Source organism: Pempheris klunzingeri, chromosome 12, assembly GCF_042242105.1.
Source record: "Pempheris klunzingeri isolate RE-2024b chromosome 12, fPemKlu1.hap1, whole genome shotgun sequence".
Classification (NCBI taxonomy): Eukaryota; Metazoa; Chordata; class Actinopteri; order Acropomatiformes; family Pempheridae; genus Pempheris; species Pempheris klunzingeri.
Window position 1 is genome coordinate 3,249,732 of NC_092023.1, and position 27,928 is coordinate 3,277,659.

The 27,928-nt window shown below is 43.4% G+C and overlaps 2 protein-coding genes across 2 annotated transcripts in view; both read left to right on the forward strand.

Annotated features, from left to right (window-relative positions):
• Positions 1-27,928, forward strand: part of dst (dystonin) — a 91,243-nt gene that overhangs the window by 14,751 nt on the left and 48,564 nt on the right. The window contains exons 3-33 of the mRNA XM_070840652.1: positions 845-934; positions 4,505-4,582; positions 5,668-5,760; positions 11,895-12,061; positions 12,164-12,276; positions 12,457-12,563; positions 12,652-12,771; positions 13,138-13,233; positions 13,323-13,450; positions 15,011-15,104; positions 15,204-15,358; positions 15,453-15,891; positions 15,986-16,114; positions 16,238-16,315; positions 16,421-16,582; positions 16,843-16,947; positions 17,085-17,180; positions 17,261-17,386; positions 17,486-17,638; positions 17,739-17,893; positions 18,009-18,135; positions 18,237-18,420; positions 19,052-19,209; positions 19,295-19,473; positions 19,583-19,721; positions 19,799-19,992; positions 20,086-20,248; positions 20,335-20,418; positions 20,613-20,720; positions 20,817-20,915; positions 26,896-27,042. Of these exons, the coding sequence (XP_070696753.1) occupies positions 845-934; positions 4,505-4,582; positions 5,668-5,760; positions 11,895-12,061; positions 12,164-12,276; positions 12,457-12,563; positions 12,652-12,771; positions 13,138-13,233; positions 13,323-13,450; positions 15,011-15,104; positions 15,204-15,358; positions 15,453-15,891; positions 15,986-16,114; positions 16,238-16,315; positions 16,421-16,582; positions 16,843-16,947; positions 17,085-17,180; positions 17,261-17,386; positions 17,486-17,638; positions 17,739-17,893; positions 18,009-18,135; positions 18,237-18,420; positions 19,052-19,209; positions 19,295-19,473; positions 19,583-19,721; positions 19,799-19,992; positions 20,086-20,248; positions 20,335-20,418; positions 20,613-20,720; positions 20,817-20,915; positions 26,896-27,042 (4,266 nt within the window). The remainder of the gene's footprint in view (positions 1-844; positions 935-4,504; positions 4,583-5,667; positions 5,761-11,894; positions 12,062-12,163; positions 12,277-12,456; positions 12,564-12,651; positions 12,772-13,137; positions 13,234-13,322; positions 13,451-15,010; positions 15,105-15,203; positions 15,359-15,452; positions 15,892-15,985; positions 16,115-16,237; positions 16,316-16,420; positions 16,583-16,842; positions 16,948-17,084; positions 17,181-17,260; positions 17,387-17,485; positions 17,639-17,738; positions 17,894-18,008; positions 18,136-18,236; positions 18,421-19,051; positions 19,210-19,294; positions 19,474-19,582; positions 19,722-19,798; positions 19,993-20,085; positions 20,249-20,334; positions 20,419-20,612; positions 20,721-20,816; positions 20,916-26,895; positions 27,043-27,928) is intronic.
• On the forward strand, positions 23,541-26,680 carry LOC139211252 (desmoplakin-A-like). The gene is made up of 2 exons (XM_070841539.1): positions 23,541-24,452; positions 25,010-26,680. Exons 1-2 carry the CDS (start codon positions 23,541-23,543, stop codon positions 26,678-26,680), a joined length of 2,583 nt encoding a protein of 860 aa, XP_070697640.1.

Here is a 27,928-nt window from a genome sequence, read left to right on the forward strand (position 1 = left end):
ATTTATGGTTCCTGCTAATTAGATCGCTCATAACCCATCAGGGCTGATAACTGGTTTTCCGATCAGATGCAAGTGATGTTTCCAAACAGGAATGTATTTGTTTCCAATAAGAAAATCCTTAGAAGGATGCCTGGGGCCCTGAGGAGCAGCTGGTTCCAGGTCTCTGCTCAGGAAGTGCCTGCTACAGATCACACTGCCTCACAAGAGATGTATTATCTAAGTTTGTTGCAATCGTGAGGTCACTTTCTGCAGGCCTCACACATGGTCCATGAGAAATCCGAGGTGCTGAGTAATAGTTGGGGATCGGCTCTGCTGACCCAATAACACAAGGGTGCAGGTCTATTTTGGCTCCACAGCTGTGGCTGCTATCTGGGATTACAGTGCTGAAAGCCCTGTGTGAAAGCAGGTCAGCGGGCAGCAGGGTGATTTCAGAGGCGCGGTATTTAGGACAGGAAGGAGAGATGGGCCTGCTGGAAGGAGAAAGCCTGGAGCTGTCAAGTGGCTCAGTCAAGTGCTTCAATAAGGTGTCGCAATGAGGGAACGGGGAAGAGAAAAAACAAAAACATGGTTGAAGTGATTCTAAAACTGGAATTAATCCAATGCTGAATGAATGGCTGAAGGAAGAAACATCTCAGGCAACGGCTGTGTTGTAGTTATGTCAGATGTGAGAATGTGGGAAACATTAATGGTTCATCTGAGGTCAGAGGTGTCAAAACAACACAACAACAGTATTGATCACATGTGCAGTGCTTGTATAACGATATTTGTTGTATTGAACTGCTTTGTAATAACAATCTGGTATTTGGACTTTGCTCACAGTTTGCTTTCTTCCTCGTGTCTGTAGGTACGAAAGCATATAAATGACCTGTACGAAGACTTACGGGATGGACATAACCTGATTTCACTGCTGGAGGTTTTGTCTGGAGACACATTGGTGAGTTAACGCTCCTCTGTCGTCTTAATTTTCGCGGTAAGCGCTTCTTAAAGAGACGAGGAGAAACTCAAAACCAAGTGCTAGCAAGCGCTTGGTTTGTTGGTGTGAGCAGTTTCCATTGAGAGTCTCATGAAATCACACAAAACAATCCAGTTTGTCACAAGACACCAATAACTGAAGTGAGAAATCTGTTCCTCTTCCTATAGAGGAGTCTGTCACACCTTTGCATGACTGATTCACTTGTCCTTCCTCCCTCTCACTTACATAACTGGTGGTAGGAGGAAATCCTGGGATTTGATGTCCTGTAATCAGATCTGCTGTGATTTGCACAAACTAAAACCCACTCATAAAGTCACATTTTCTCTACATGGTGTGCAGGTTTTGAACACAACTAAGGACAGACAGTTTTTTTTTTCCTTATCCACTCAGAGATCAGTATGAAACTGACCGATGACTGTGGTACAGCATGTTGCTTTATATATACATATGGATGATGAGGAGGGTCGAGCACTTAGTGCCACAGCATTATTAGTACCTACATACAGTTTGTGAGTGGGAGAATAAATTACCCACAAAGGGTTTTCATCTTTCAGTCAACAAAATCTAAATGTGAAAACTATTAAGTAGGAAAACTAATTTTCCGATTGAAGCTTCCGATTGATAATCACTCATTAACACTTCATGGTGCTAACTTACCTTTTTTAACGCACCAATGGCCGAAGGCTTCCTTTATTCTTTATTTTATTGCCAGTCTTCTTGCGGTCCACACAGAAGCCTTAACAATAATTTAAAATCATATTGTATTTATGAAACAGGAAAAGGCGAAACAAACCAAATATAAAGTTCAGATGATGAGTGAAGTCATGAATTGATTGCAACAAAATAAAAACAGTAAAAAAAAGAATCCGAAGCAGCAAAAATTCAAGTAACATCTATATAAAGTTCATCATTTTTTATTATGATATTTTGAAAGAAAATCTCCTGTTAATCTGTTGGAGGCAGAAGAAGCTCTACAAAGAGCTTTTCTCATCGAATGATTTGTTAGTGGACACCAGCAGTGCTCACTTGATGTGTATTATATCACGACAAAAACCAGTATATACTAGTTTTTCACTAAAGAAGTGAGGTTTATTATTCTAAACAAAATTCTGATTTCAATTTAGCAACTTAGTGAGCCGTGATGTATGCAGCCCTAAGTATCTGGGCAGTACTGCAGGTGTGACAGAACAAGTAATCGAACAACATTAATCGCAACAGAAGATGGAACATTATGCAGAACTTGAAATTTCTGTCATCATGGAAACAGTGTGATCAGTCTGATGTTACGACCGTGAGCGTTGAGTGCAGGAAGCTGTGCTGTTCCAGCGTTTCAAACACTGATCATTGTAAAGGCTGCGTAAGCAACTTCCACTCTGTTCAAACCTGGAACGACCAGGAAATGAACCAGAAGTTGATTGTTTCTGGGTGTGATCTATTTTACAGATGCTAAGTACCCAGAAGCTTTCATATGATATTATATATATATATTTCATATGATGCAGATTTGCGTGCAGTCCTGTGTTTTATCTTTTGCTCTGTTAATCTAGGTGCACAGCTGTTATGCAACCAAAATGAGGATTGTGGAAATTGTGCATCTTGTAAAATTATCTAATTTTATCTGAAGACGGTTAAAATAAAAGTATCATATGAAAATGAAGTACAGTAATAACAGCTTCTTGTGGGACCACATATTGACTGTAAGCGATGCCAAAAACAAAGAGCTCTCATGTTTTTTTGTTTTTTTTTTTAAACTATAAAGCTTTTTAATATTTGTTTGCTGCAGAGTGAATGTAGCTGCAGCATTTTGGCTTAAGACAGCAGGGACTGAGGTTCTGCTTGTCATCCTGCAGGCTATTTGCAGTATTATTTAAATTCTCTGCTAACATGTCAAGTACGTTAATGCAGTCTTTGTGCAGTCCTCAGCTCCATAATGTTATCATGCCGTGATGTCCCTTCATGTATTAAAACTGCATGTACTCTTGTGCAAGGAGCCCCAGCAGTTACTTCCCCCCCCCCCCTCCAGCTGACTAACTTTCATCCTCTAAGAAGCTATCTGTTTTCTGTTTACATCCTGTTTCCCTTTCTACCTCCCTCCTCCTCTGTTCTCCAACTCTCTCATTGGTTTCTGCCCATTGTCTATCTTCCTTTGATTTGGCCGCCATGTGTGTCCGTGTCTTCCTTTCTTCCCCATGTGTTGCCTTTTCGGTGATAAGCCAAGGGAGCGTGATTTTCTGAAGACATTGCGGTTGGTGAGTGGGACAGAAGCATGTGCAGTTGAGCAGCATGGAGACACGGTGGATGATGATAAGGGGGTACGTGTGGCTCGCCCCCCCCCACTCCCTTTTAATAGACTAATTCAGAGCGTGTTGTGGCCCATTAACAGGACTGTAGAAACAATCCCACTGTATGATTTGTCTCTTTGTAGTCTCACATTATAGCTTTAGCAGATAGTGCGGTACCACTGTACGCTCATAGAGTTTTGTTCCCAATTCTGCTAAGTTAATGGTTTCTATCCACTTTGTTTGATCAGGAAATGATGTAAATCTTTGTTTACATGACCAGATGATACTGATGATGCAGAGAAATGTGCACATGAACTAAAGACCCAGGCATCTTCATGCACAGAGTTTCTTTTCGAACATTCACACGAGCCAACAATCTATTTGGTGCACTGGCCTCGCAAAAGCATGAAAAAGATGCAATAAATTATGAAGATTGGCCGGAAAAGCTTGGGTCTTTAGAGCCATTTCACTAGCTTTGCCCATCATTGAGACATACAGTCGAATCACTGCGAATCTACATGAGCATCAGGACATTTTTCATCTGCCGCTTTTGGGATATTCCACCATTCAAAAGCCTCAAAGGGGCCTCATGAGGGAATAAGATTCACTGAATGAAATCTGTGGGAGATGGTTTATTAAACTTTGTTGCATTGCTGTTAAGATGAGTGGGATTCTTCTCTCAACTAGTATCAACTCAGAAACACGGCTGAACGCAGCACGGCTTTTGCTGCTGCTGCTGCTGCACCCTGGCTTCAATGCATTTTCCATTTCATTACCTCATGCCTCATGCCCCCGACCGTCCTCGTGCACTCGCCACACGAGATTGGATACTTGCTCGAACAATGTAGCATTCTGGTGTTGTTTTTAAAATTCACATGTAGTGTTCACAAGCACAGCGACCCGAATGTCTTAACATGTTTTATGTGCACGTTTGCTGTTTAAGTGCGTCGACTAGCAGGGTTTCCTTTATTACATGTGATGAGATTGAAATTTATAGAGATGCAAATGGTGGAAAATGTTCTGTATATGCACAGATTTGAAGTAAGAAATGGCTGCTCGTGTTGTGGGGAGAGTTTGTGTGTGTGTGTGTGTGTTTTAAAGTCTTTACCTGACCAGATCGACGGGTAAGAACCTGGAAGCATGTCCTGTGTCCGTTATGCCACTAATCATTTTTAAAAAATTTGTCATCTGTTGTTGAGAAAGAACCCGATCACCGTACATGGCCCCTCTTCCCTCTTTGTGTCCACAGCCTCGGGAGAGAGGGAGGATGCGCTTCCACAGACTCCAGAATGTACAAATAGCACTGGATTATCTAAAGAGGCGGCAGGTACGGATCAATACAAAGTACTTTCTCACTTTTGACTGAGAGCTGAGACACTCCTGAGCCATCATTTACATAAACCTTTCAGTCGTTACTGAAGATCAGCCAGCTGTCAGAGTTGAGATAAAAAAATCCATCATGCAGTGATGGAAAAACAAAAGGGATTCATGGCAGCATCCAAGTGAAAGTTCAGATAATTAAGGATAGTGAGTTATATAAAAGGCCACAGCTGAATAATCAGTTCTGCATTGTATTTAGGTAGTTGAGTCATAGCGTGAGAGGCAGACTAAAGCAAGCGAAGGCACATATGTAACTCCACTCGGCAGATACACAACCTGTTCTCCAGTCACACACTGCGGGACTCCTGGCATTTTCCATCATGAAAATCACAATTCACTTACCACGAGTAGTAATGGCAGCATTTAAAGGAGCGCTGACTCCCATAAGTCCCATCAGTGGGGTTTCGAAGAGCTTTGATTGGCCGCCCCTCCCCCACCGCAGCCGGGATGTGATGAAGAACACAGCCTGGCTGAGCCGTAGCCAGATGTGACGTAAGGCTCGAGACAAAGGATTCATAGATGGTCACAAATGACTTGTTCTATTGTTTTAGCTGCACTACATACCATGCATCCTCTGAAGTCATCAATCATTGAACGGTCTCACTGTTTAAACCCCTCGCAGCTTATTGATATCAGTTATCACAGATGATCAGGCTTCCACTGGAGGAATAAATAACCTGCTCCTGTATGATAGATACGTTAAAACCAGAATTCTGCTTTCTGATTCATGTTGTTTGTGAGTTCATTAAACACACATCGTGTTTCTCTCTCCGCTATGTGGAACATAAAAACAGTCCTCACAGGTTCGTTGCATTTAAGGATTCATTCACATTTTATCACCTTAGCCCAACACAACAATGGTCCCTGAGAGAATACAGTGACTATTGTGCCACCTTGTGGTGACAGGCATGTGAGTTGAAATGGACAGAACGCAGATACACATCTCTGGTACTTGATTAATACACCAAATAAATGTAAAGGCCAGCGTCTTAATTTGGAAACTCAATATTAATCAGTGTTTCCCGCCTTCAGGTCAAGCTTGTAAATATCAGGAACGACGACATCACGGATGGTAACCCCAAACTGACCCTGGGATTGATCTGGACCATCATTCTGCACTTTCAGGTCAGTTGGCATTTTATGGTTTGGTAAATGTTTTGCTTTCAATCGCCAAGTAATTAAGATTATTTATTCCCCAGATACCAGATTGTTACTATTATGTCCTTGTATTTCATGTAACTAAAGAGTTCACACCAACACTGGCTGTTCATTTGAAGCTTGTATGAACCTTTACATCCTCTCGATGTATCTTGAATATAATCCAGAGGATTTACGACTGCATTGCTTTTGTCTTTGTAGAGTTTAAAGATATTTTCTGTGCAACAGAAATTCTGGCATGTTTTGGGATTGAGTTACATAACAGCTTGTCAAATGCCTTCCAGATTAATGCTTTTAAAATGAGCTCATGCAGACACCCGCCCCACCCAATGGATGTTTCTACTTTTGACCACAAGGTGTCAAAACTGTGCAGCCGACATCCCGCTGAGCGCTTTGATTGCTTTCTTAGTGTTGCAGTCTGATACATGATGTTCTTGTTTACCTGGTTCACGTTAGTTCCTGTCTGATTGAGCCAGTTAGTTACACCCAGGAGCCAAGATGTCTTCACAGGATGTGTTATAACATAGAAAATATCTTTACACACAGTTATTGTCAGTCTGTGTTTGAGTTCAGGGGAAAATGGCTTGAAAGTAGATTTGTTTTGTCTGTGAAACTTTAAGCAGGCTCCACTCTCCACCTTTTTGCATCCTGCATTTGTGTAGTTTCACTTGCTGTTTGTAGAGAAGTAATGGTTTTAAAGATGATGTTAGCCCCAGGCTGAATTTGCATTTCTCCCTCAATGTTCTCAAAAATGTTCTCTCTGGGAATGATTCTCATTTTATTGCTGGAGTGACACAAATCATGTCAGGTGGGTCGGCCTCTGTGCAGGATAGGATCATCCAGGTGTCCACCGAGGTATTAACAGCATCTATTCAGAACACTTCATACTTTAACTCTCTTTCTCTCTCTCTCCCTCTCTCCCCTTCCCTCCCTCTCCCTGACTGTCTTGCATTGCATTATTAATATCCTTGGCACATGACTCACTTGTTGGTTGAGGGACAGGAACGTGGCAATCGTCTTTCAGTTTCGGTCGAGACTGTCGTGAATTTAGTTTATTATTTTAGAACAAGAATGCATCTGTGTGTCCAACACCCTCAGAGGAGTTGATATCATTTTGCCTGGACTCAAACGCGCTGACAGGTAGCGTCGGTGATGAGTCCAACACCTGCTGCTGCCAGTCTCACGCAAGCCCTTCAGCACATTGATCCAGCGGCAGTGGGCCTGTTTTTTCTTGATTTGGAGGGATAGCAGGGCACTGAAGGAGAAAATGTTGTGCATCAGTCATAGTATACACCTCTGGCTTATATAAGCACAGCTGACAGCAGGTTGACATGTATGAATTAAAACACTGTTTTTGTATTACAGGCTTTTATATGACTGGCTTTGCCAAAGTATTCAGATCCTGTCTAAAGCAGAGAGGTTGTCTCGGGGTCATGCTGTTCGTGCTTTTCTTATTGCTGCAGGCACATTTTTTTTAATCTGAATTTATATAAACTAATGCTGACAGGGTTTGACCGCAGCTCTCTACCTTACAGTTTGATAAGTTTTGTCAAGGTGGTTCAGACACCATCCATTGTCTGATCATGTCTGGACAGATAAGAGTTGATTTCATTACGCAAACTTGCCTCTGTTGTGTTCTCTACCATTGTGACCACGCTGTGTTTTCACCGGGGACACGGCGTAGAGAACACTAGAGTGCAAATGTTTATTTTAACGTAGCTGGACAGTGAACCACCATGACAATGCACTGCTGTCAGGTGTTTCTATGCTTGTTTGTCTTGTCGGTTTGTTTTGCCCTGATTAACTGCCCCTGTGTCCGTTTGTGATGTGTATTTTTCACACATTCGTGATTCATGTATCTCCTTTATTCACTGTTATTACGATAGAGGGCATATTAAAAGCCCCGTTAAACCATTTTACTGCCCTATAACATGTACAAACATAATCTATTATACTGCGATAATGCCCGTGCTGGACCATAAGCTGGCCATAAGCAGCAGTCGGAGTAATCAGCACACTGTAGTTTGAACTGTGTTGGCTGTCAGGTGACTTTGACCTTCAGGGAAACTTCAGTGGCGTTCAAATATTGAAAGCACACACTGTTATTTTTAGTTGAGCTGTGCGGTGGCAGTACACTCACTCCTTCACACACTGCTTATTTCTCTTTTTGCCATAATAAAAGTATTGGTGGATTCCTCCATAGCGGGCTGGTGCCACACTCTGGTGGGCAATGTTATCTTACAGCTGTTTTAAGGGTGAATCACTTCCTGGTCAGAGTATTTGCCCCCCTGTGAACTGCGGTGGTGGTGATCTGTCCAGATAATAGTGTTTGTTTAAGCCATTGGACCCAAGCCCCACCTCTGGCTCTGCCATTGTACGTAGCGTGATTGATAGACAAAGTGAAAGCACTTTGTTGTCCAGCTGGGATTTGCCTCTGCTGCTGCTGCTCTCGTTGACCGACGCTGCTCTGTTTTCCAAAGCCTTTCTGACCGGCTGGGACTGCGTTTGGCCGTTGCAGGCAAACTTGCTGAGCCAAAGTTTCTCACAGCATAATAGGCGGCCATCAGCAGGCATCCAGTAAACCATGTCCTCCCCTCACCCCTCATCACAGACACCGATATTAGGAAACCTGAGGGGTTGGCTGTGACGTGCACGTGTTTGCTGTGTAGGTGAAGCAGACAAGCCAGTCTGTCCACAAGTGTTTTACATTCTCACTCAGCTGAGAGCTGCATGCACGTGGGCCAACGTCTGTGTGTGCATTTATGGTGTTTGTGCTGGATTAGCAAAGCCAGGGAAATGTTTCAAAGGTCAGAAAGGATTCCAGTGTCAGAGGAGAGACCCAAGAGAGAAGTGCAGTGAGAGAGAGAGAGAGAGAGAGAGAGAGAGAGAGGCTGACCAGTCCTCAGCTGCGAGTCAATGAAAGGAAAAGTCAGCTCTGCTCTGACAGGAGGAAGCTTTATGTCTGTCCGCCGCTGCTTATTGTGTGTTAGTTTCACAGTGTGAGATTGTTTCTCTCTCTCTGTCAATGGGACGGTGGTGTTCAGACCACATGGAGCTCACTGGATACTTTGCCTGAAAACAGCTAACTGTCTGGAGCTGAGCTCTGTCGATGGGTGAGAGACTCTGTGACTGTCAGCCATGGGAAACATCTGTGGCTGTGTGCGAGGCCCTAAAGAGGAATACTATGTTGACCCCAAGAAAGCTCCACTGAGCCCTGAATCTAAAGAGGTTAAAGGCCGCCGCTATTTTCAGAGGAAGAAGAGGAAATCAGAGGACTTTCAGCCTCTCTCAGGGTCTCTCAGGAGCCCTAGAAGCCAGGCTGTTACAAGCGAGGCCACCTGCAGTGGTGCAGAGACTCGAGACGGCCCGAATGGAAACACAGAGGAGTCCCAAGCAGAGCTGGATAAACCCTCAGAGGCTGAGAAGCATCTATCCAGGCAGGAAAGCATCAGCAGAGGTGTCTACGTTGGAGAGGTACCTGTTTTAATCCTCAGAGATCCCAGTAATCATCCTCTGGGGAAGAAGTTAGCTTCCAGGCTGGGAAGGTTTTCCACAGAGCAGACGGACGGTGATAGAAGCTGGTCGTCCGTAGAAGGAAAGCTCCACTGTGTGAACACAACATCCAGAGGTGCCTCAGCTAAGGACGGCCTGCTTGTAAAAAAGCTGCTCCAGCGCCAGTTGAGGAGGGCTGTTAGCTTTGGAGCGGTGGAGCATATGCTTCGGACTCTGAGGGGGACCGACAGACCTGGGAGCGAGGACACGTTTGCCAAGATTATATGGGGCTCTCAGGCACACAGGAGGAGGAGACGAAGGGCCTACACCTGCTCTGGTTACGTAGAACATCTTCCAGGTCCTGCCAAATGTATTTCCACCGGGCACGAGGTAAACTTAGATTGTGTTATTTAAAGTTATCCGGGGTGTAATTCACGATAGGTTCATAAGGGATTTGATTGGTTTATAGTGTAACTTGAACGTCACCAGGCTGGTTTTTAAAATGTGGACGTTCAGCACTGCAGTGAAGCTAAAATAAAGCCGTCCTTTAGAGCAAAGCCGGTTCATTTGGTTAAACTAGTTTTCCAATTACGTCGTTTCATTCCTCATCAGCGTGGTTCATCGGCTGTTGAGTACATTGAGAAAACCAATTATGTTTTACTGTATTCATTATCTTTATAATTAGGGACCTGGCTGGAGCAGTCGCTTATGTTTGTTACCATTGTGATTACAGTGTGTCATCAGGAGGCTGCAGTGTGTGAAAGTGAATTATATCGATGTCTAAGTCCACAGTTTCCCCACTGGGCTGCTGTTTATCTCCTCCACTTTAGTTTTTGCACACGAACGGCTGCCAGAGTGTGCACAGAAACGGAAACGGAAAGCGAATTCTATAAAATCTGCTGTGGATGATGATCTGTGCAGCCGCCATATTGGGGAGGTCGAGATTCAGACTAACGTGCTTCATTCTGAACCGGTTTTCATGATATTTGCTTTGTTATAAATGCGAGAAAATGAACGTGATGTAAATTCAGTTACTGGATCTAATCAGTAGAAGTTGTGTCTGTCCAGAAGGTTCATGTTTTGGTGTGCAGCTCATTAAGTGAATTACAGCCAATTTTGTTATGAAGTCTGCGCTTCTCAACATGCACACTAGCTGATCTTGACACCCCCCCAATATGGCCGACACGTGGACCCACAGCAGCTGATGAGATGTCTACGTTTGTATATCTATGGTGCCAACAGTCACTGTTTCATCTCTAACAAAACAAAGACATGCTTGCTGACGTCTGTAGATCGTTACAGACATCTTGGGGCCGTTATTAACAGCAAACTGTTGATTAATCAGATCAATTAATCAGGAGAACAAACAGAATCTTTTCTTTCTTAGTAAAATAAATCAGTGTTTGTTTGATCACCTTCTTATTGATTCTGTTTTATCCCTTTGCATCGTGGTGTGATACTCAAACCTCGGCCCGTCTGTTAGTCAGAGTTTCCAGTAAGATTCAGCTCCTCAACATTTATGCTGCATCTTTTTAGGGTTCAGGACGGACTGAAAAGAGTAAATCAGTCTTTGTTTTGGTGGCTGTTAAACGTTTTCTCGACTGGACTGTAGACATATTTCCAGCTTTGGAAATCGTACAGCCTATAGGCTGGTCTGTGGGGAGATCTTTCTGTGTCTATGTGTCTATGTTAATGTAGTGTGTTACTGTTTGTTTTTTATGGCTGATGAAGAGTGATGATTGATTCAGTTTGTTGATTGATTGGCTGATGGAAGTTCATCTCGGGACTTTTCTGTGATGTGGAAAATAGAAACAAACTTTTCTAGATGTGCTCTGTGTGCCGTCCAACAGAATAATTTCTGTTTCCGGATGTGCACTGCATGAATGTGGTGTGAACTGTGGATAGAGACTCTTGTTCAGATGCCATAAATGTGCTTGATGCCACCAGCACTGTGAACTCAGTGACAGTTTGTTTGAGGTCATCCTAATATGCTGTAAAACTGCTGGGTTATTTATTACACAGCTCTATCGAACACCTCCGACACTTTCCACGTTTCAAGTGAGAACAGAAAAGTTAATAACACAGATAAGGAAACTTTGGCCCTATTTACTGTTCTGTGCAATAAAAAAAATATTCTTGTGAAGTCTTGAGACAAAGACTTAAGCTGATTGTATTATATTTTAACCCTTTATAGGGCACTCATTGAAATACTTAGAAATTCAAAATTTTAACCCTAGACCATTACTGGTGGTCGTTACAAGACTTTTTTTTCTTTTGTGAGTTTTTCAAAAAAAAAAGTTTAATGTTTTGGTGAAAATCAGGGTCAGTGAAGTCACCATATGTGGTTTCTTGCCGGTCTGTCATGCAGCCTGATTGTCGCTGATTGTCTTGGAGAAATCTGGTAGTTCTGCTGCCTCATGGTGAGGGAAGGGGGGGCATTTTGAACTCCCACTTAAGTTACCAAATATGGTCCCCTGCACGATAAAGGGTTAAAGATGTTGCTGTTATTATATCCGCTTTGTAAAGGTCTTAATTTCACAGGTCTGTGTCTGTCAAAGCATTTCTTTCATTTCATTCTTTCATTTTCATTGTGTTTCTCTTTGTGACAGATCTCGGAGATCCACGTGACGGGAGAGTCCGAGGACATGACAGCCAAGGAGAGGCTGCTGCTCTGGTCCAAGCAGATAACAGAGGGCTACGTAGGCGTACGATGTGATAACTTCACGACCTCTTGGAGGGATGGGAGGCTTTTTAACGCCGTCATTCATAAATACAGGTACGGCAACAATGAATGAACTGCAGGAGGTTTTGCAGAACAGTGAAGCTTCTCCTTTTGTTTTTTTTTTGCCTCACTGGTCTCTCTCTCTCTGTATTGCAGGCCGGACATGGTGGATATGAGCCGTGTGTCGACACAAACCAACCGATCAAATTTAGAGCATGCGTTTTGTGCAGCTGAGCAGCTGGGGGTGGCCAGGCTGCTGGACCCCGAGGGTGAGATCCACGCACACAGTCATGTTTGGTTTGAGTCAAAAAAACCCACTTTTAATGCCTTTTGTGCTATAAATCATGTGGAGTGACGCTTGAGTTTTGGCTCCAGGAATAATTCCTCTGAGCATAGCTCACTGACGTGCGTTGCATTTGCGACCTTTTGGTTTTTACTTATCTCCTCAGACGTAGACGTTCAGTCTCCCGATGAAAAATCAGTCATCACATACGTCTCAACGCTGTATGATGCCTTCCCTAAAGTACCTGATGGTGTCGATGGAATCAGTCCTAATGTAAGCTCATGGCATCGGTCCACCAGTAACTCTGCCCAATCCAAGTGAAAGTGCTTTATTGCTGATGATCCCTTTTTTCTGCGAACAGGATGTTGATATCAAGTGGGTGGAGTACCAGAACATGATCAAATACCTCAGCCAGTGGATCAAACACAATGTGGCCATAATGTCAGATAGATCATTCCCCAACAACCCTGTGGAACTCAAGGTACTGAAGGTTTTAATCAGCATTTCTAGGTTTAGTTTTCACCAGTTGAGTGTCAGCTGTCTCATTTTGCAGAGTGCTTAGATAGAGTCTGCATGCAGTGTCTGTGAAGTGAAGGATGACTGTTTCAAATAGCCTGCATGCAGCGCCTATCTGCTCTAACTGAGACTTAAAGTGATATCGATGGGTGTGAGAGAGCAGCTGCATCCATTTGCTGCAAGAAGTCGATGGGCTTTAACAGTGATGGCACTTTTTTTTTTTTTTAAAGGCAGAGGGGCAGCAGAAGAGATGTGTCTCCTGGTTAACATTGTTCTGAAGCTTTGTGGTGCCGCCGGAGAAACAAATGTTAATCTCTGCTTTCTTTCACAGGCACTTTATACACAGTATCTGCAGTTTAAAGAACATGAAATCCCGCTGAAAGAGAACGAGAAGACAAAGATCAAAAATCTCTATAAGATGCTTGAGGTATACAAACACAAAACACGTATTTCTTGGCGTTTGTGGTTTTACGCACTGTCGTAATGACACGTCTGTGTTTGTGGTGCGTCTGACAGATGTGGATCGAGTTTGGACGTATTCAGTTACCCCAGGGTCATCATCCTAATGATGTGGAGAAGGAATGGGGTAAATTAATCGTTGCCATGTTGGAAAGAGAGAAGAGCTTGAGACCTGAGGTGGAAAGGTATGTGCAGCGTATTAATAGTCCGTCTGTCTGTCCTGGTTCAACATAATGTTATTTAAGTCCTAATCTTTATGGTCTTTGTAAAATAATATTATGGATTATTTGTAAGCCAAAAGTCAACTGGTGTTTGATATATATATACTTATATATTTAAATAGTACTCAGACCTTAAATGTTTATTTCTTAAGTTAAATGTGTGTTTTCTTTGTGTTCAGTGGAAAAACCAAAGTCACATTCCTTATCTGTGTTCACATATTTGATGCTTTAGGCAGCATACAAGGATTTAAAGCATCGTGCTGGTCTTCATACAGTATACAGATAAAAGAGCAAATATGCTGCTCAGCACTGTCTGAGGTTGGTGCTGACAAAGTGCTCCAGCATCATATTACAGCCAATCTGTGGCACTAATGTCTCCACTGAAACCTAACACTGATGCTCAGAGTTAATGTCAGGGTTTGGTTTTCTCTTATTAAACTAGAAATCCCCTCACCGAGCTGCTATAGTAGGATTTCTCTCAGCACATTTAGGAGCGGTTGAACACAATATTTCTTAGCCCAGTTTGCTGTGATGTGGTTGAGTTTTGTTCCGATCGAACGATTTGCAAAACGAGCAGCGAACGAGAAGTGAATCTTGATCTCATCTTAGAATAAAGTAGTGGGGAAGAGGAGGTGCTTTTGTGTTCTGCAGTTCAGGCACAAAAACACGACTGACTTTGTATTTAGTTACTTTAAAAAGGCAGAAACTTGAAAATGCACAGAACACATGAAGGTGCCTTTTATGTCGTAGCATGCCTCCGTGAAGATCTTCCCTGATATACAGTTACTGCTTTCTTAGGACAGGCTCAGTCAAGTTTTTGACCTCTACCAGGTGCTCTCGTTCCATCTGTGTTTGTTTGCAGAGCAGATCTGATTTCTATGGAAACTCAAATGTCGTCTTTTGGGCTCAATATTTTAAACAAGGTTACATCTCCTGTCGTGTTCTCTAAACACTGCATATTTACTGCATTAATGTTGGGTGTGGTGGAAACAGCTATTACAGCAGTTTGGCAGCACTTTAACAGTCTCAGCTCGTATAAAGGTGCTCTGCCTCGACTTGCTTTTATATTTCTATCCCCTAAGGGCAGCAGATTATTATAGGGTGGGATTCACACGCTCCTCACCTGGCTGTTACCCCATAAATATGAGCAAGTTGAAAGCAGCTTCATCAGTCGGGTCTTAGTCAAGCTGCCACGGTTAGGTCGAGGCTGGGATGCTTTCGGTGGGATGGTTAGGAAGAGAAACGCAGCAGCGACCGGTTTGAGTGGCCGGGAGTAGCCGTGGTTCTGTACCGCGTAAAGCAAGATGGCTTATTTCAGCGGGATCTCGTCTGTGAGCAACAGCAGCTTCACCAGTTTTGGCTCCAACGACACCATCCTCACTGAGCCGTTACAAATTAACAGCTCAGTCTTTCTCAATAACAACATTGCCTATGGATCCAGGTGCGACAGTGTGACGTTTTCTTTTCTTTTATTGAGCGATAACAACTGCGTACTAACAGTCAAATCTTTTTTGGTTTTTTTAGGCTTGAGATGTTGCAGCAGATCGCCAACAGGGTCCAGCGGGATTGTGCTAACGGAGAAGACAAACTGGCACTGGCCAGAACTGCCCTGCAGTCTGTACGTTTTGTACAATTTCTGTTTGATTTATTGTAAGTTAAGGCGAGTGTGCATGCCCTGTTCTGAGTTTTGAGTCTCCTTTCTCCCTCCCTCGTTAAGGATGCAAAACGTCTTGAGTCTGGTATTCAGTTTCTTAACGAGGCTGAGATCGCTGGCTACCTTTTGGAGTGTGAGAATATCCTCAGACAACAAGTGGTGGACATCCAAATTCTTCTGGATGGGAAATTCCCTTTTGCAGACCAACTTGTTCAAAGGTACAAAGTATATCCTCCTCACATCCTTACAAAGCACGCTGATTTTTCTCAGACATTAAGACATCTCAAGTTGTTGTTCCCTTTTTGAACGCAGGGTATCAAAACTCCGGGACGAGCTTCTGTCCCTGAGAGCCGAGTGTTCATCCGTGTACAGCAAAGGTCGCACCTTGACGACGGAGCAAACCAAAATGATGATCTCAGGCATCACGCAAAGCCTGAACTCTGGCTTCTCGCAGAACATCAGCACAAGCCTGACACCGGTCCTCACGCCTGCACTCACCCCGGGGGGGTTAGGCACCCCAGGGTCCACATTCACCTCTAGCCTTACACCGTGCCTGACCCCGTCCTTGACCCCTGCCTTGACCCCCGGTCTGCAGCCTGGCGGCATGGACCCAGGCAGCCTCAGACAGCTGAAACACATGCAGATCCGCAAGCCCTTACTGAAATCCTCTCTGGCAGACCCCAACATGACAGAGGAGGAGATCAACATGAAATTTGTTAACGACCTCCTGAACTGGGTGGAAGAGATGCAGGTGAGTCATCACAGTTTATTTAAAGTGTACTGTAGCTTTAATTGTACACAGTAAAGATAAAATACTGATTATTTATTTTTTTACTGTTTTAAAGTTGCAGCTGGATCGTTCAGAGTGGGGATCTGATTTGCCAAGTGTGGAATTGCATTTAGAGAACCACAAAAGTGTCCACAGAGCCATTGAAGAGTTTCAAATAAGTCTCAAAGATGCCAAACTGAGCGAAGTAAGTGTTCTTGACTTTGAGTTTGTTCTTGAGTGGGAAAACATCAGCAATCCTACATAATCTATTAGCTAAATGTTATGTCTCTGAAACTAAAAAACACAAAACATGCTTTTATTTTCTCAGATTCAGATGACCATACCCCTGAAACTAACATATTCAGACAAACTGAACAAACTGGAGAAGCAGTATGAGAGACTGTTGGTAAGTCATCTGTTGCGCTTGGCATTCATCATCTTAAATCTGTGCTGCTATAGATGCTATGAATTATTGATGAGTCTGACTTAATGACTGCCTGTTCCTTTTTAGAGCTGCTCAAGAGAGCGGCAAAGCCACCTGGAAAGCCTGCACGATTTTGTGTCCCAGGCGACTCAGGAGCTCATCTGGCTGAACGAGAAGGAGGAAGAAGAGGTCGCCTTCGACTGGAGTGATCGCAACAGTGCCATCTCCAAGAAAAGGGACTACCATGCTGTGAGGGTTTATTTTAGAAACATAGAATAACGAGGCTTTGATCAGACGGCTCTTTTGGTCGTGTAGGTTTGGTTCATTTGCAGCAGCTTTCTTTTAACCAAATAATAAACTCACTGAGGGGATTTGTGTATTGTAGCCTGAATGATTAAGTTTGTTCTCAGCGCTGTGAGGCAGGATATGAGATTGTGTGAGAGGATGGAGTGACTATTATTTGCCATGGCAGGACGCCTGAGATACTCACCGTAATGTCTTTTACACAGGATCTGATGAGGGAGCTTGATGAAAAGGAGGAAGTGATCAAGTCTGTGCAGGACAAGGCAGAACGCCTCATGCTCAAGAACCACCCAGCCAGGCTCACTATTGAAGTGAGCCCTGCATGTTTTGTTTTCTGTGCACTCAGCTCTCCACCCTTCACACAGCTCCCACTATCATTAAAAGAAAGTCTTTGTATCTTGTAATTTTCTGGCTATTACATGAGGATATTGTGCTGTTTGTCTTGCAGGCATACAGAGCTGCCATGCAGACGCAGTGGAGCTGGATTTTGCAGCTCTGCTCATGTGTAGAGCAGCATCTCAAGGAAAATGCTGTTTATTTTGAGGTGAGCTTTTGGCAAATTTCCAGGCAATACAGCAAAGTGTTTATCTGACGTCTAATTCGTCATTCTTTTCACCTGTGCAGTTTTTCAGTGATGCCAAAGAGGCCATGGACTACCTTAAGGGCCTGCAAGATGCCATTCAGAGAAAATACAGCTGTGATCGAACGAGCAGCCTACACAGACTGGAGGATCTGATTCAGGAGTCGATGGTAAACTGATAGAAAGATATGAAGTGTGTGTGCATGTGGAGGTCTTTGGAAATAAAATAAAAAAACAAAGGACTTTTATTTGGCATGGTGTCTCCCCAGGATGAGAAAGAGCAGCTTCTCCAGTACCGCAGCACTGTTGCTGGGTTAGTAGGCCGGGCCAAGAACATTGTGCAGCTTCGGCCGAGGAACCCTGAGAGTCCTGTGAGATCCTCCATCCCCGTCAAAGCCATCTGTGATTATCGTCAGATTGAGGTACGCAGCGGCTCTCAGCGCCGCATCACACCACGTCTAATCTCACTTTATTTTGGCTTGATGTGAAATTTATGCTGCGTCTTTATCACAACTCTTTTAGATCACCATTTATAAAGATGATGAGTGTGTGTTGGCCAATAACGCTCATCGGGCCAAGTGGAAAGTCATCAACCCAGCGGGGAACGAGGCCATGGTGCCCTCTGTGTGCTTCACTGTGCCCCCACCCAACAAAGAGGCTGTTGATATGGCTGCAAGGTGAGATGCTCGCGTTCATTTTGTGTCTTCTTCTAAATAAACTTTACTCTTGAGTTCAAATGACTCCGGTGACCCGACTTTGACTGGATAAACTATTCATCGTTCATTCCTGCAGAACTGAGCAGCTGTACCAGAATGTCCTGGCGCTGTGGCACCACTCCCACATCAACATGAAGAGTGTGGTGTCTTGGCATTACCTAATGGCTGACATACGAGCCATCCGCAACTGGAATGTGTCCTCAGTAAGTTTCAGTTACCGTGTTCTCCGTTTATGATAGTTAGGCTCACTTCTGACGAACACTGGAGGGGAAACGGCAAGTACATGTTTGTCTTATTTCTGCAGATAAAGACCATGTTACCAGGTGAGCACCAGCAGGTCTTGAGCAACCTGCAGTCCCACTTTGACGAGTTCCTGGAAGACAGCGAAGAGTCGGAGGTATTCACGGTGGCAGACTGTGCCCAGCTAGAGAGAGACGTTGTAGCCTGCAAGGAGTACTACCAGGAGCTGCTCAGATCTGCAGAAAGAGGCAAGGCTCAGAGTGTCAGCTGTCCCTCCCAGAAACTAGCTGCTGGCATACATCGCAGCGTGAGGGAACCACATGGCTCCTTAAGCCTGCTAAGCCTTAAGTTAATGCCTTTTGGAATTATGTTGTTTTTTCTTACAGAATTAAGAGGAGTTTCTAAAGAAGTGGTTGGCTTTACTTTGAATGTAGTGGTTACTTGGGATGTAGTTATTGGTTTTAAATAGGGTGTGCAGACAAACAGGGACAAATAAAGATGTTTAAATGCTCACTAACATATAAACCACCTCCCCTTTTTCTAAAAGGTCTCGTCTTATTGAAACCATTTACTGAATTGTTTATGACTTCATATTAGCAGCGTACCAACCATCACTGATTTAGCCATGTTGTGACAGGGCGTATTTGGCTTTACACCGTGATAATGGTGCCACCTAGAGGTGCTTTAGTGTGCTGTCAGTTAATGTGAGATTATAAAACAGGCTTGTTTTATCACGTGGTATCACCAAACAAATAGTTTCAAATGGTATTAAGCTTTTTTCTTCCTTATTGACTATTTTTTAAAAAGAACAAACATCAAAACTGTCCTGTCAAACATATTTTATGCTCTTCAGTGATTATTTGTATGTCTTGTAAACAGAGGAACACGAGGAGTCGGTGTACAATCATTACATCTCAGAAATACGCAACTTCCGGATGCATCTGGAGGCCCACGAAGAACATCTGATCAGGCAGCTCCGCACGCCGCTGGAGAGAGACGACCTGGAGCAGAGTCTGCAGCGCATCACTGAACATGAGGTACACATCTGGATATCAATAAACCTTTAGCACATTAAGGAACTTTACTGGTGTTGTCGTTTTAACGGTGATCTCCTGCATGCAGAACAAGACGACGGAGCTGAATAAACTGAAGGAGGACCTCGACGTTATGAAGGAGAAGTGCGAGCTGTTCCTCAGACAGGCTGCAGGTTCTCCGTCGATGCCAACGCTTTCCTCTGAGCTCACCAACCTGGTCCAGAGCATGAGCCAAGTGTACTCCATGTCCTCCATTTATATGGACAAGTGAGACACTCCTGTTATTGTCTATCAGTACTTTAGACAGATATGTGCACTTGATGAATATTTCCATTGAAAATAGCTGAACTGAAGACGTGTTCCCTTTGTGTTGCAGACTGAAAACAGTGAGCTTAGTGGTGAGGCACAGCCAGAGTGCAGAGGCACTAGTTAAAGCCTACGAATCCAAACTCTACGAGGAAGACGCTATGAGCTCTGACATCAAATCCATTGAGTCGGTCATTTCAACACTTAAGGTAACTATTGAACATTTCACCAACACCGGCAACAGTTCTACTTGATTTTGAATAATCATTCTTCCTTCTGATTATAGCAATGGCGGACAGAGATTGATGTGAAGCAGGAGGTGTTCCACGACATGGAGGATGAGCTGCAGAAAGCACGAGTCATCAGCGACCGCATGTTCAAGGCACACAACGAACGAGACTTTGACCTCGACTGGCACAAGGAGAAAGCCGACCAGCTGAGTGAGAGGTGGCAGAACATTCACTCCCAGATTGACAGCAGGTCGGTGTTTATTACTTCTTATGCACTCTGTTTTTGACACGTGTGGGAAAACCTCTTTTGTGTGACGGAGGCTCATTGACATTCCAATTACAGGCTTCGGGATCTGGATGGTATCGGCAAATCTCTGAAACACTACAGGGACTCCTACAGCAGTCTTGACGAATGGGTTTCAGAAATGGAAGCAGCACAGCTAAAGGCCCAAGAAAACAAACCTGAAGACAGCAAGGCCCTGGCTGAGCTGCTGAACAAGCAGAAGGTAGGACTGGAATGCACTTCTTCACGATAAGGTAAAGACAGTAAGTGGATGTATAAATGGATGTATTTAAAATGTCTGTTTTTTAGGTCCTTGTTGCTGAAATTGAACAGAAACAGAGCAGAATTGACGAGTGTCAGAAGTACTCAGAGCAGTACTCATCTGCCATAAAGGTGAGCGTATTTATTTCAATTCATTCTCAACACTGTTTTATTTTTGCTCGACTATCTTCAGGCAGTTTTTCTGATATATGAAATTAGCAGTTGGTGTCATTTTCATTGCTGGACAAGGACCAAGCAGTGATCTCATCTGAGAACTGCTGTAGCTGAGAAAAACCTTCTAAAGTCACACATAAATCTCTTTGTAGGACTATGAACTTCAGCTGATGACCTTCAGAGCGATGGTTGACTCCCAACACAAATCCCCTCTGAAGAAACGGAGGATGCAGAGCTCTTCTGACGCCATTCAGCAGGAGGTAAAACTACGATTTGCCTTCATCAGAACAGGAGATTTGTGCTCCTCTGTAGAATACATGTCAATGACATCCGCTTTTCTTTGTTTCATTTCACAGTTTATGGATCTCCGAACCCGCTACACTGCTCTGGTGACTCTCATGACACAGTATGTGAAGTTTGCGAGTGAAACACTGAAGAGAACTGAAGACGAGGAGGTGAGACATCCATATTTGAACACTTTCTGCATTTCTACATTTACAGTGGCCTGTGCAGCACATTTTAGCCTTTTGGGCCTCTGTGGGTACTTAAACTTACAAAGAGCTGTTGCTTTATATTCTTGTCTTTGCACGATTCCCAGGTCTTCTGTTTCACATCAACATATTTCACTACCTCACTAGAATAATGTAAGAGACAAAACCACTATGCTATGTATATTTATTCTTTATCCACCTTGAGCTCTTCCTGTGAGGGTTTTATCTGTTGCTCAGCTCATCTTGAGTGAAGATATTTGCTTCATTGCGCAAGTGAAGCAAAGGAACTGTGAAAATGCGATGCATGTCTGCATTTGCAGTAATTCCTTTTTGCTGGTGACGGTGACTTGCTGGGAGGAGAAAGCTTTTTATGCTTTGACAGAAAGTTTAGGAAAAAATATTGCTTCAGCACTCTGGTAAGAAGTAAAATATTCATGCAATTCATTTTACAATTTCTAATTAAAAGTGAAACGGAGGATGACTCTTTTTTTTGCGTTGTAGAACAGAAAGGCTTTTGACAGAGCAGAGAATGTAAAAAGGACAGAGAGCGCGGAGCTCCAAAAAGCTGCAGGGGAAGTAGAGATTAGTCAACTGAAGCAACGGATCCAGGAACAGGAGGCTTTGCTGGTTGAAAGACAAGCCCAGCTGGAAAAGTTGGAAGGAGAAGTAGAAACGCAGCAAAAGACAATTGATGATCTAAACTTTCAGAAATCACAGCTTGAGCATGACCTTCATCAATATTGCATCAAGTTAGAAATAACAGTCAAAGACAAAGCTGCCAGTGAGCAGGAATTAAGTCACACAAAACAGTTAATTGAACAGTCAGAGGCCAAGTGGTCTTTTGCTCAGAGGAAACTAGACGACCTCTTAAAGAAAGCAAACGATGACCCAGATCTTAAGACAGAGAGCCCCAAAGCTCTGAGAATAACAAACCTGGAGGAACAGGTAGCTCCAAGTCAGCTCCAGGCTAAAGAAAAGGATCTGGATCAGCACTCTCTGGTATTTGACAGTCAGTTGACAGACGACAGTGATCCTGAATCATCTGCAGTCAGAGAGAATGACAGCATGATGATGAATGTCCTGCAGCAGAAACTAGAGGAACTAGCGCTGATCCAGAAAAGAGCAGAAATGGCTGAGGAGAAAGCACAAAGTTATAGAAAGCTGCTGGATGACAATAATAACAGACTGAAGAAACTGCAGATGGACATGGAAACTGAAAGGATCAACATGAGACAGAAGTCTGAGGATCTCCAGCTGGAAGCAGTGAACATGAAGAAAGCCATTAATGAACTTCAGGAGGAAGTGAGATCTCTCCAAAGAGCAAAAGCTTGTTTGGAACAAAATGCGTTTTTCCAAAGCACTGAAGTTGAAGGCCTTAAGGAGCAGTTGAAGATCACCCAAGGAGAACTGCACAAGAAAAGTGCCATAGATCAGGAAAATATTTACAAGATTAACAACTTGGAAGAAGAGGTAGCTTCCAAGCAGGCGGTAATAGATCAGCTGAAGTCTAAATGCAATGAGCTGACAAGGATGAATGTCTCGTCTGACAGTGATATTAGAGGCCTTCACATCCAAATGGAGTCACTGGAAAAAGAGAGATCATTGTCGGAGCAAAAGATTAAGTCTTTAAAGAGTGAGATAGAGAGCTGGAAACAGCAGCTTCAGACAGCTGAGGAAGAAAACATCCTAATGAAGAGATCTGAGCAGGCGTCACAGCTCAAATGTAAAAACCTGGAAGCAGAAGTTCAAAAAAGTGACTTAGCTGCTTCTCAATTGCACAAAAAAGTAGATGAGTTAAAACAGATAAATGTGGAGGTGGAAGAGAATCTGAACAACGTGAGAGCTAAACTTGATCGGGTGATGATGGAAAGTGACAGCAAGGATCAGCAAATTAAAATCTTTAAGTTTCAGGCGGAGGGAAACAAGTCACAGGTTAGAATTATTGAGGAGGAATTAAATAAGAAATCTCAGACCTCCCATGAGCTCCAAATGAAGCTGCAGGATTACAGTGACGAGGTAAAGAAAACGGCTGAATTACAGCAGAAAATCAAATTGCTGAATTTAAATATTGCCAATTATGAGAAAGAAATAACGTCTCTGAAGTCAGAGGTTAAGTCAGTGTTCGCTGAGATGAATTCTGCGAATCAAAAGATCCATGTGCAAAATGCTGAGATTAATGATTTGAACATGATGGTAAAAAAGAAAAATGCAGAACTGCAAAAGGAAGCGGCTGAGAATCAAAAGCATCTCAATAAAGTCAAGGCGTTAGAGGAGGAGCTTTTCAAACATAAGCACAGTATTAAAGGGTTAACTAGCAGCTCAGAGAAGATTACAGAGAACCTGAAGCAGGAGATGTTTGTTCTTCAGGCCGACAAGAGAGCAGCAGACAGGAAGGTTGAGGGCTTGAATGCTAAACTTTCAGAGCTAAACTCTTCCCTTCAAAGTACTAAAGATGAACTGCTGAAAGAAAGAAAAGTCAGAGAATCAAAAATAACGCAGCTGGAGACCGAGCTTCAGAAACATAAAGCATCACTGAAAGACGTGTTATCGAGTTCTGACAAATCCAGATCAAATCTCCAACATGAAAATATGATCCTGAAGAGGGAGAAAGCTGAGGCGCAAGAGAAAAGCATCACTTTGGGATCTGAAGTCAGAACGCTGAAAGAAAAGCTGCAACATGCCCAAACCGAAGCCGAGCAAAAGCTAAAAGAAAACTCAGCTCTTCAGCTGAAGTCCCAGCAGATGGAGGAACAACTTGAGAAGTGCAAGAAAATGCTGGAGGAGTTGAAAAGTAAACTAGAACTTCAGAAGGACGGCTATGAGAGGCAGCTGTTGCTAGTGCAGACTGAAATAGAGAAAAAACTCTTTTTACTTCAGACAGAAATCTCAGGCGATAGCGAGAAGTCAAAACAGCAGTCGCATAGCAAAGAGTTAGCAGAGATGCTTAACAAGTATTTCAAACAAGACGGCAAACAGATGAAAACTCTGCATCAAACCACCGAGGAGACAAAGCAGCAGCTGCAGCTGCAGGTAAAAATGGACAAACTGCAGCAAGAAAAGACGAAGCTCGGACATGACCTCACAAAGGCCAGATCACACATCGCCCAGCTTGAGGAAGACAAACTTACACTCAGCTCAAAAATAAGTGCTCTTTGCAATGAACAGCCAAAGGGTCAGTTTAAACAGCTGTTGGCAGATAGCGAGTGGAAGCTGACACTGAAGGACGACGAAGCGAGATCTGTTCGGGGACAAATGGAGCCGAACGTCAGAGAGATTAAAAGTCTTCAGGAAAAGCTTTTGACGCTCGGGGTCAGTACGAACCCTGAAAACCAGAGGGTGAACAAACAGGAAGTGACTGAAACCGGTCATCACAATGTGAAAGACAAAGACGCTGCTTCGCTGAAGACAGAACACACAGTGATGCAGACGATGGTGCCTTCGTATGAAAGTGCAAAATGCAACGTGGAGGCTGAGATCCTCAGAATGAAAGTGTCCTCAGAGGTATGGATGACGTTAGTTCAGCATTTCTGCAATAAAATATCCTAAGTTTTGTCAAATACAGTGAATTTGAATGTAATAGTTTTAATAATTATTAATTTTACTATTTATCAAAATATCTTTTTAGCAATTATAGTTAACTCTATTAATTAACTCTTAAAAATGTTCCAATGTCACATCTACAGATGTCAACAATGGAGAGAGAAACGGTTCTCGAAGGGCTGAAACAAGTCAGACAAGATAAAATGGACGTAACTGACAGCCAAAGCTTTCCTGATTCACCAACAAAGAAAAGTGTTATTAGCTCCACTTATCAAACCCCCACTCGCCGACAACAAGACACGCAAAATGTGACCTTTAAGAGCCAAATCAGACCTGACGAGCCCATGAGTGTGACAACACGGGGATACATGGCTCTTTGTGGGCTAACAAATGAAAAACAGAGCATCAGTAAGACGAGAACATATCAGATCAGTGAAACTTGTGAAACTGTAAGCAGATCAGAGGAGAAAACAGGCAGTGAGGGAAAACTGAATGTGATGTATTCAACTTCCCAAAAGCTCCCAGAACTCAAATTTAAGTTCCTGGGCGAAGAGGTCCTGCGTAAGTTGGAGACGGGCCTTATCGCAGGGGAAGAAGTTCAAGCATCTCTCGCTCAGCACGTCGGCAAACCGACTGCTATTGCTGGAGTTTATGTGGAGTCGAGTAAGAAAAAGATATCCTTCCTAGAAGCTGCTGAGAAGGGTTTCTTAGCAAAGACGTATGCTATCGAGTTTCTGGAGGCTCAGGCTGCAACAGGAAGCCTTACAGATGTGACCACGGGACAAACGTACTCAGTCGTCGAGGCTCTGGAGAGAGGTGTTGTAGAGACGGGCCTGAAGGATAAACTGATGCAGGCTCAGAGAGCTGTTAGTGGCTACATCCACGATGGCAAGAAGCTGTCTGTGTTTCAGGCAATGGAGGGAAGAATTCTCGATAGATACAAAGGCAAGAAGATCCTGGAGGTCCAGGTAGCTACTGGAGGACTGATCAACCCAGAGACTGGTGTCAGGGTGCCGGCTAGCGCTGCAGCTGATCAGGGTCTTTTGAACAAGGAGACTCTCCAGGGTCTGCATGATCCAGTCAGTAACCCCAAAGGTTTCCACAACCCGGACACCGGACAGAAAGCGTACTACTCTGAAATACTGAAGACGTGCCTTTATGACATCGATGGTGGTGTGTTTCTCTTCCCGTTTGGTGAGAAACATCTAACCGACGCCTCTCCCGCCAGCTCTCATAGAGTGTCTGTAGTCGACAGCAGCTGTGGCAGCGAAATATCAGCGTACGAGGCGTTCAAGGGGAGACACATTGACAAGAGGACATATCTGTTTCTGTCACAGCAGGAGAGCGAATGGCAGGAAACGTCCGTGGTCGCCGCCAGTGGAATCGCTCTCCACGTCATCACCGATGTCAAAAGTGGCCGACAGCTTTGTCTAGAGTCCGCTCTAAGTCAGAGGTTTCTCGAAACAGCCGAGCTCGAGAGCTATCGCAGTGGGCTTCTCAGTATCTATGAGATTGCCGACATCATCTTTTCAAGAATGGTTGTTGTGGAAGATGTGAACAGCCCCATCGCCGGTCTCTGGGATGTCACTCGGAGGAAGAGGCTGTCAGTTCTTCAGGGATTTCAGCAGGGCTTTACTGATAGAGCCACTGCCTTAAGGCTGTTGGAGGCCCAGGCCTGCACTGGAGGTATTTGCGATCCGTCTTCAGGGGAGAAAGTTACTCTCTCTGAGGCTGTCAAAAGAGGTCTTATAGATGAGGCAATGAAACAGCTGCTCCAGCAGTTTGAGCAGGCATTCAATGGCATCGCTCACCCCAAGACTTCAAAGACTTTGTCTGTATCTCAGGCCATTCAGGAAAATCTCTTCCCAAAGGACGCCGGTTTTCGGTGCATTGAATTCCAGCTCCTCACTGGAGGACTGATAAACCCCGACACTCACGACAGAGTCTCACTCGAAGAAGTCATTCAGAGCGGCCTTGTTGACAAAGTCACTGCGTCTGTGCTCAAAGAGGAGAAGTTCCACACCAAAAGCGTCACGTGTCCAAAGACCAAGAGGAGAATCACGTTCAAGGAGGCGCTAGAACGAAGTGTGTTCGACAGCCACACTGGGTTAAGATTACTGGAGGCGACAAAAATTCATGGTTACGGAGCCAAATCGACATTTCATTATGTCTGGGCGTATAAACAATAAACACTGTAAACATATGCTTTGACTTCACTGTTGAATGTCCTTTTTCTGTTTACACACCCATTTTAATACAGTGGTTGTTGTAACTCTTTGCCGTTTTTATTCTGATTATAAATCTGTTTTGCTTCTCTCCTCCCAGGATTCGTCCCCTCGAGGCGTTTTTTTGCTTTGTAACAAACTTAACAACCTTGTTAAACCCCCGTCTGTTTTAATTCTAGAGATCTGTTGATGAGGAGAAGAGAGAGCATGGTGATAAAGTTAGCAAACTATTGCACTGGATGTCCAGTGTGAAACAGAGCCCGAACAATGATGGGAATGCTCTGAAAGATAGCAATGCCAACACAGACGCTTCTAATAAGCCCCAGGTAAACACTGTGCAGTTGTTTGTGATGTTTTTCGATGTTTGCTGTCGTCAAATGCTGCAGCGTCTTTGTTGTACATGAGAAAATGCTTTGGTTTGTCGATGAAGCGCATTTTTTTAAAAATCAAAATGATATCACCGCCTTCTGCTATCACAGTGTTTGATTTCTAATAAAAACACACTGTTGAATTTCTGATTCATTTAATCCATATATTATACATATGATATTACATATGATATGATGGATTTTAATTCAGTCACCTCCAGCTGACCTGTACATGTCGCACAAGCACTCATATTACAAAGTGTATTTCAGATGTTTGTCCCCGTCTGTCTGTCCAAAGATATCACACAATTCATTTTATAATTTCTCATATGTGGGTTATAGACCACACTAGTATAAAGCAGTGAGAGTAGTGCTGAGAAGCAGTTTGGTTAGTTTTCACTGATGGTGTGACAGATTTATCCAATGTAAGAGGATAGAAAAGGTATTTTATCATCACGCATGGAAAAGTCTGCGGTAACTTGCTAAAATTAGAGCACTGACTTATTTTTACATGCTGCTATTTATGTAGAGGTTGTTTTACATCTCTGTGAACAGTTCAGATCAGTGATGATCAGAGAAACTGGGCTGAACTATAAATACACTCAGCAGTTTTAAAGCACAACGTCCAGCCACTTATTCCACAGTGTCCACACTGTCCGTTCAATAAATGAATCAATAGCAATCAATGCAGTCCTGTGCTGTCATTTGGGCCACTGGACATAAAATGTTGTTTTATAATGATTTTAGTACATAAATGGTAATAAAAATGATGATTATTACTATTATTATTTGCATATACTGTACTTTATGCACACAAAAATATAAATAAAATTATATTTCAGAA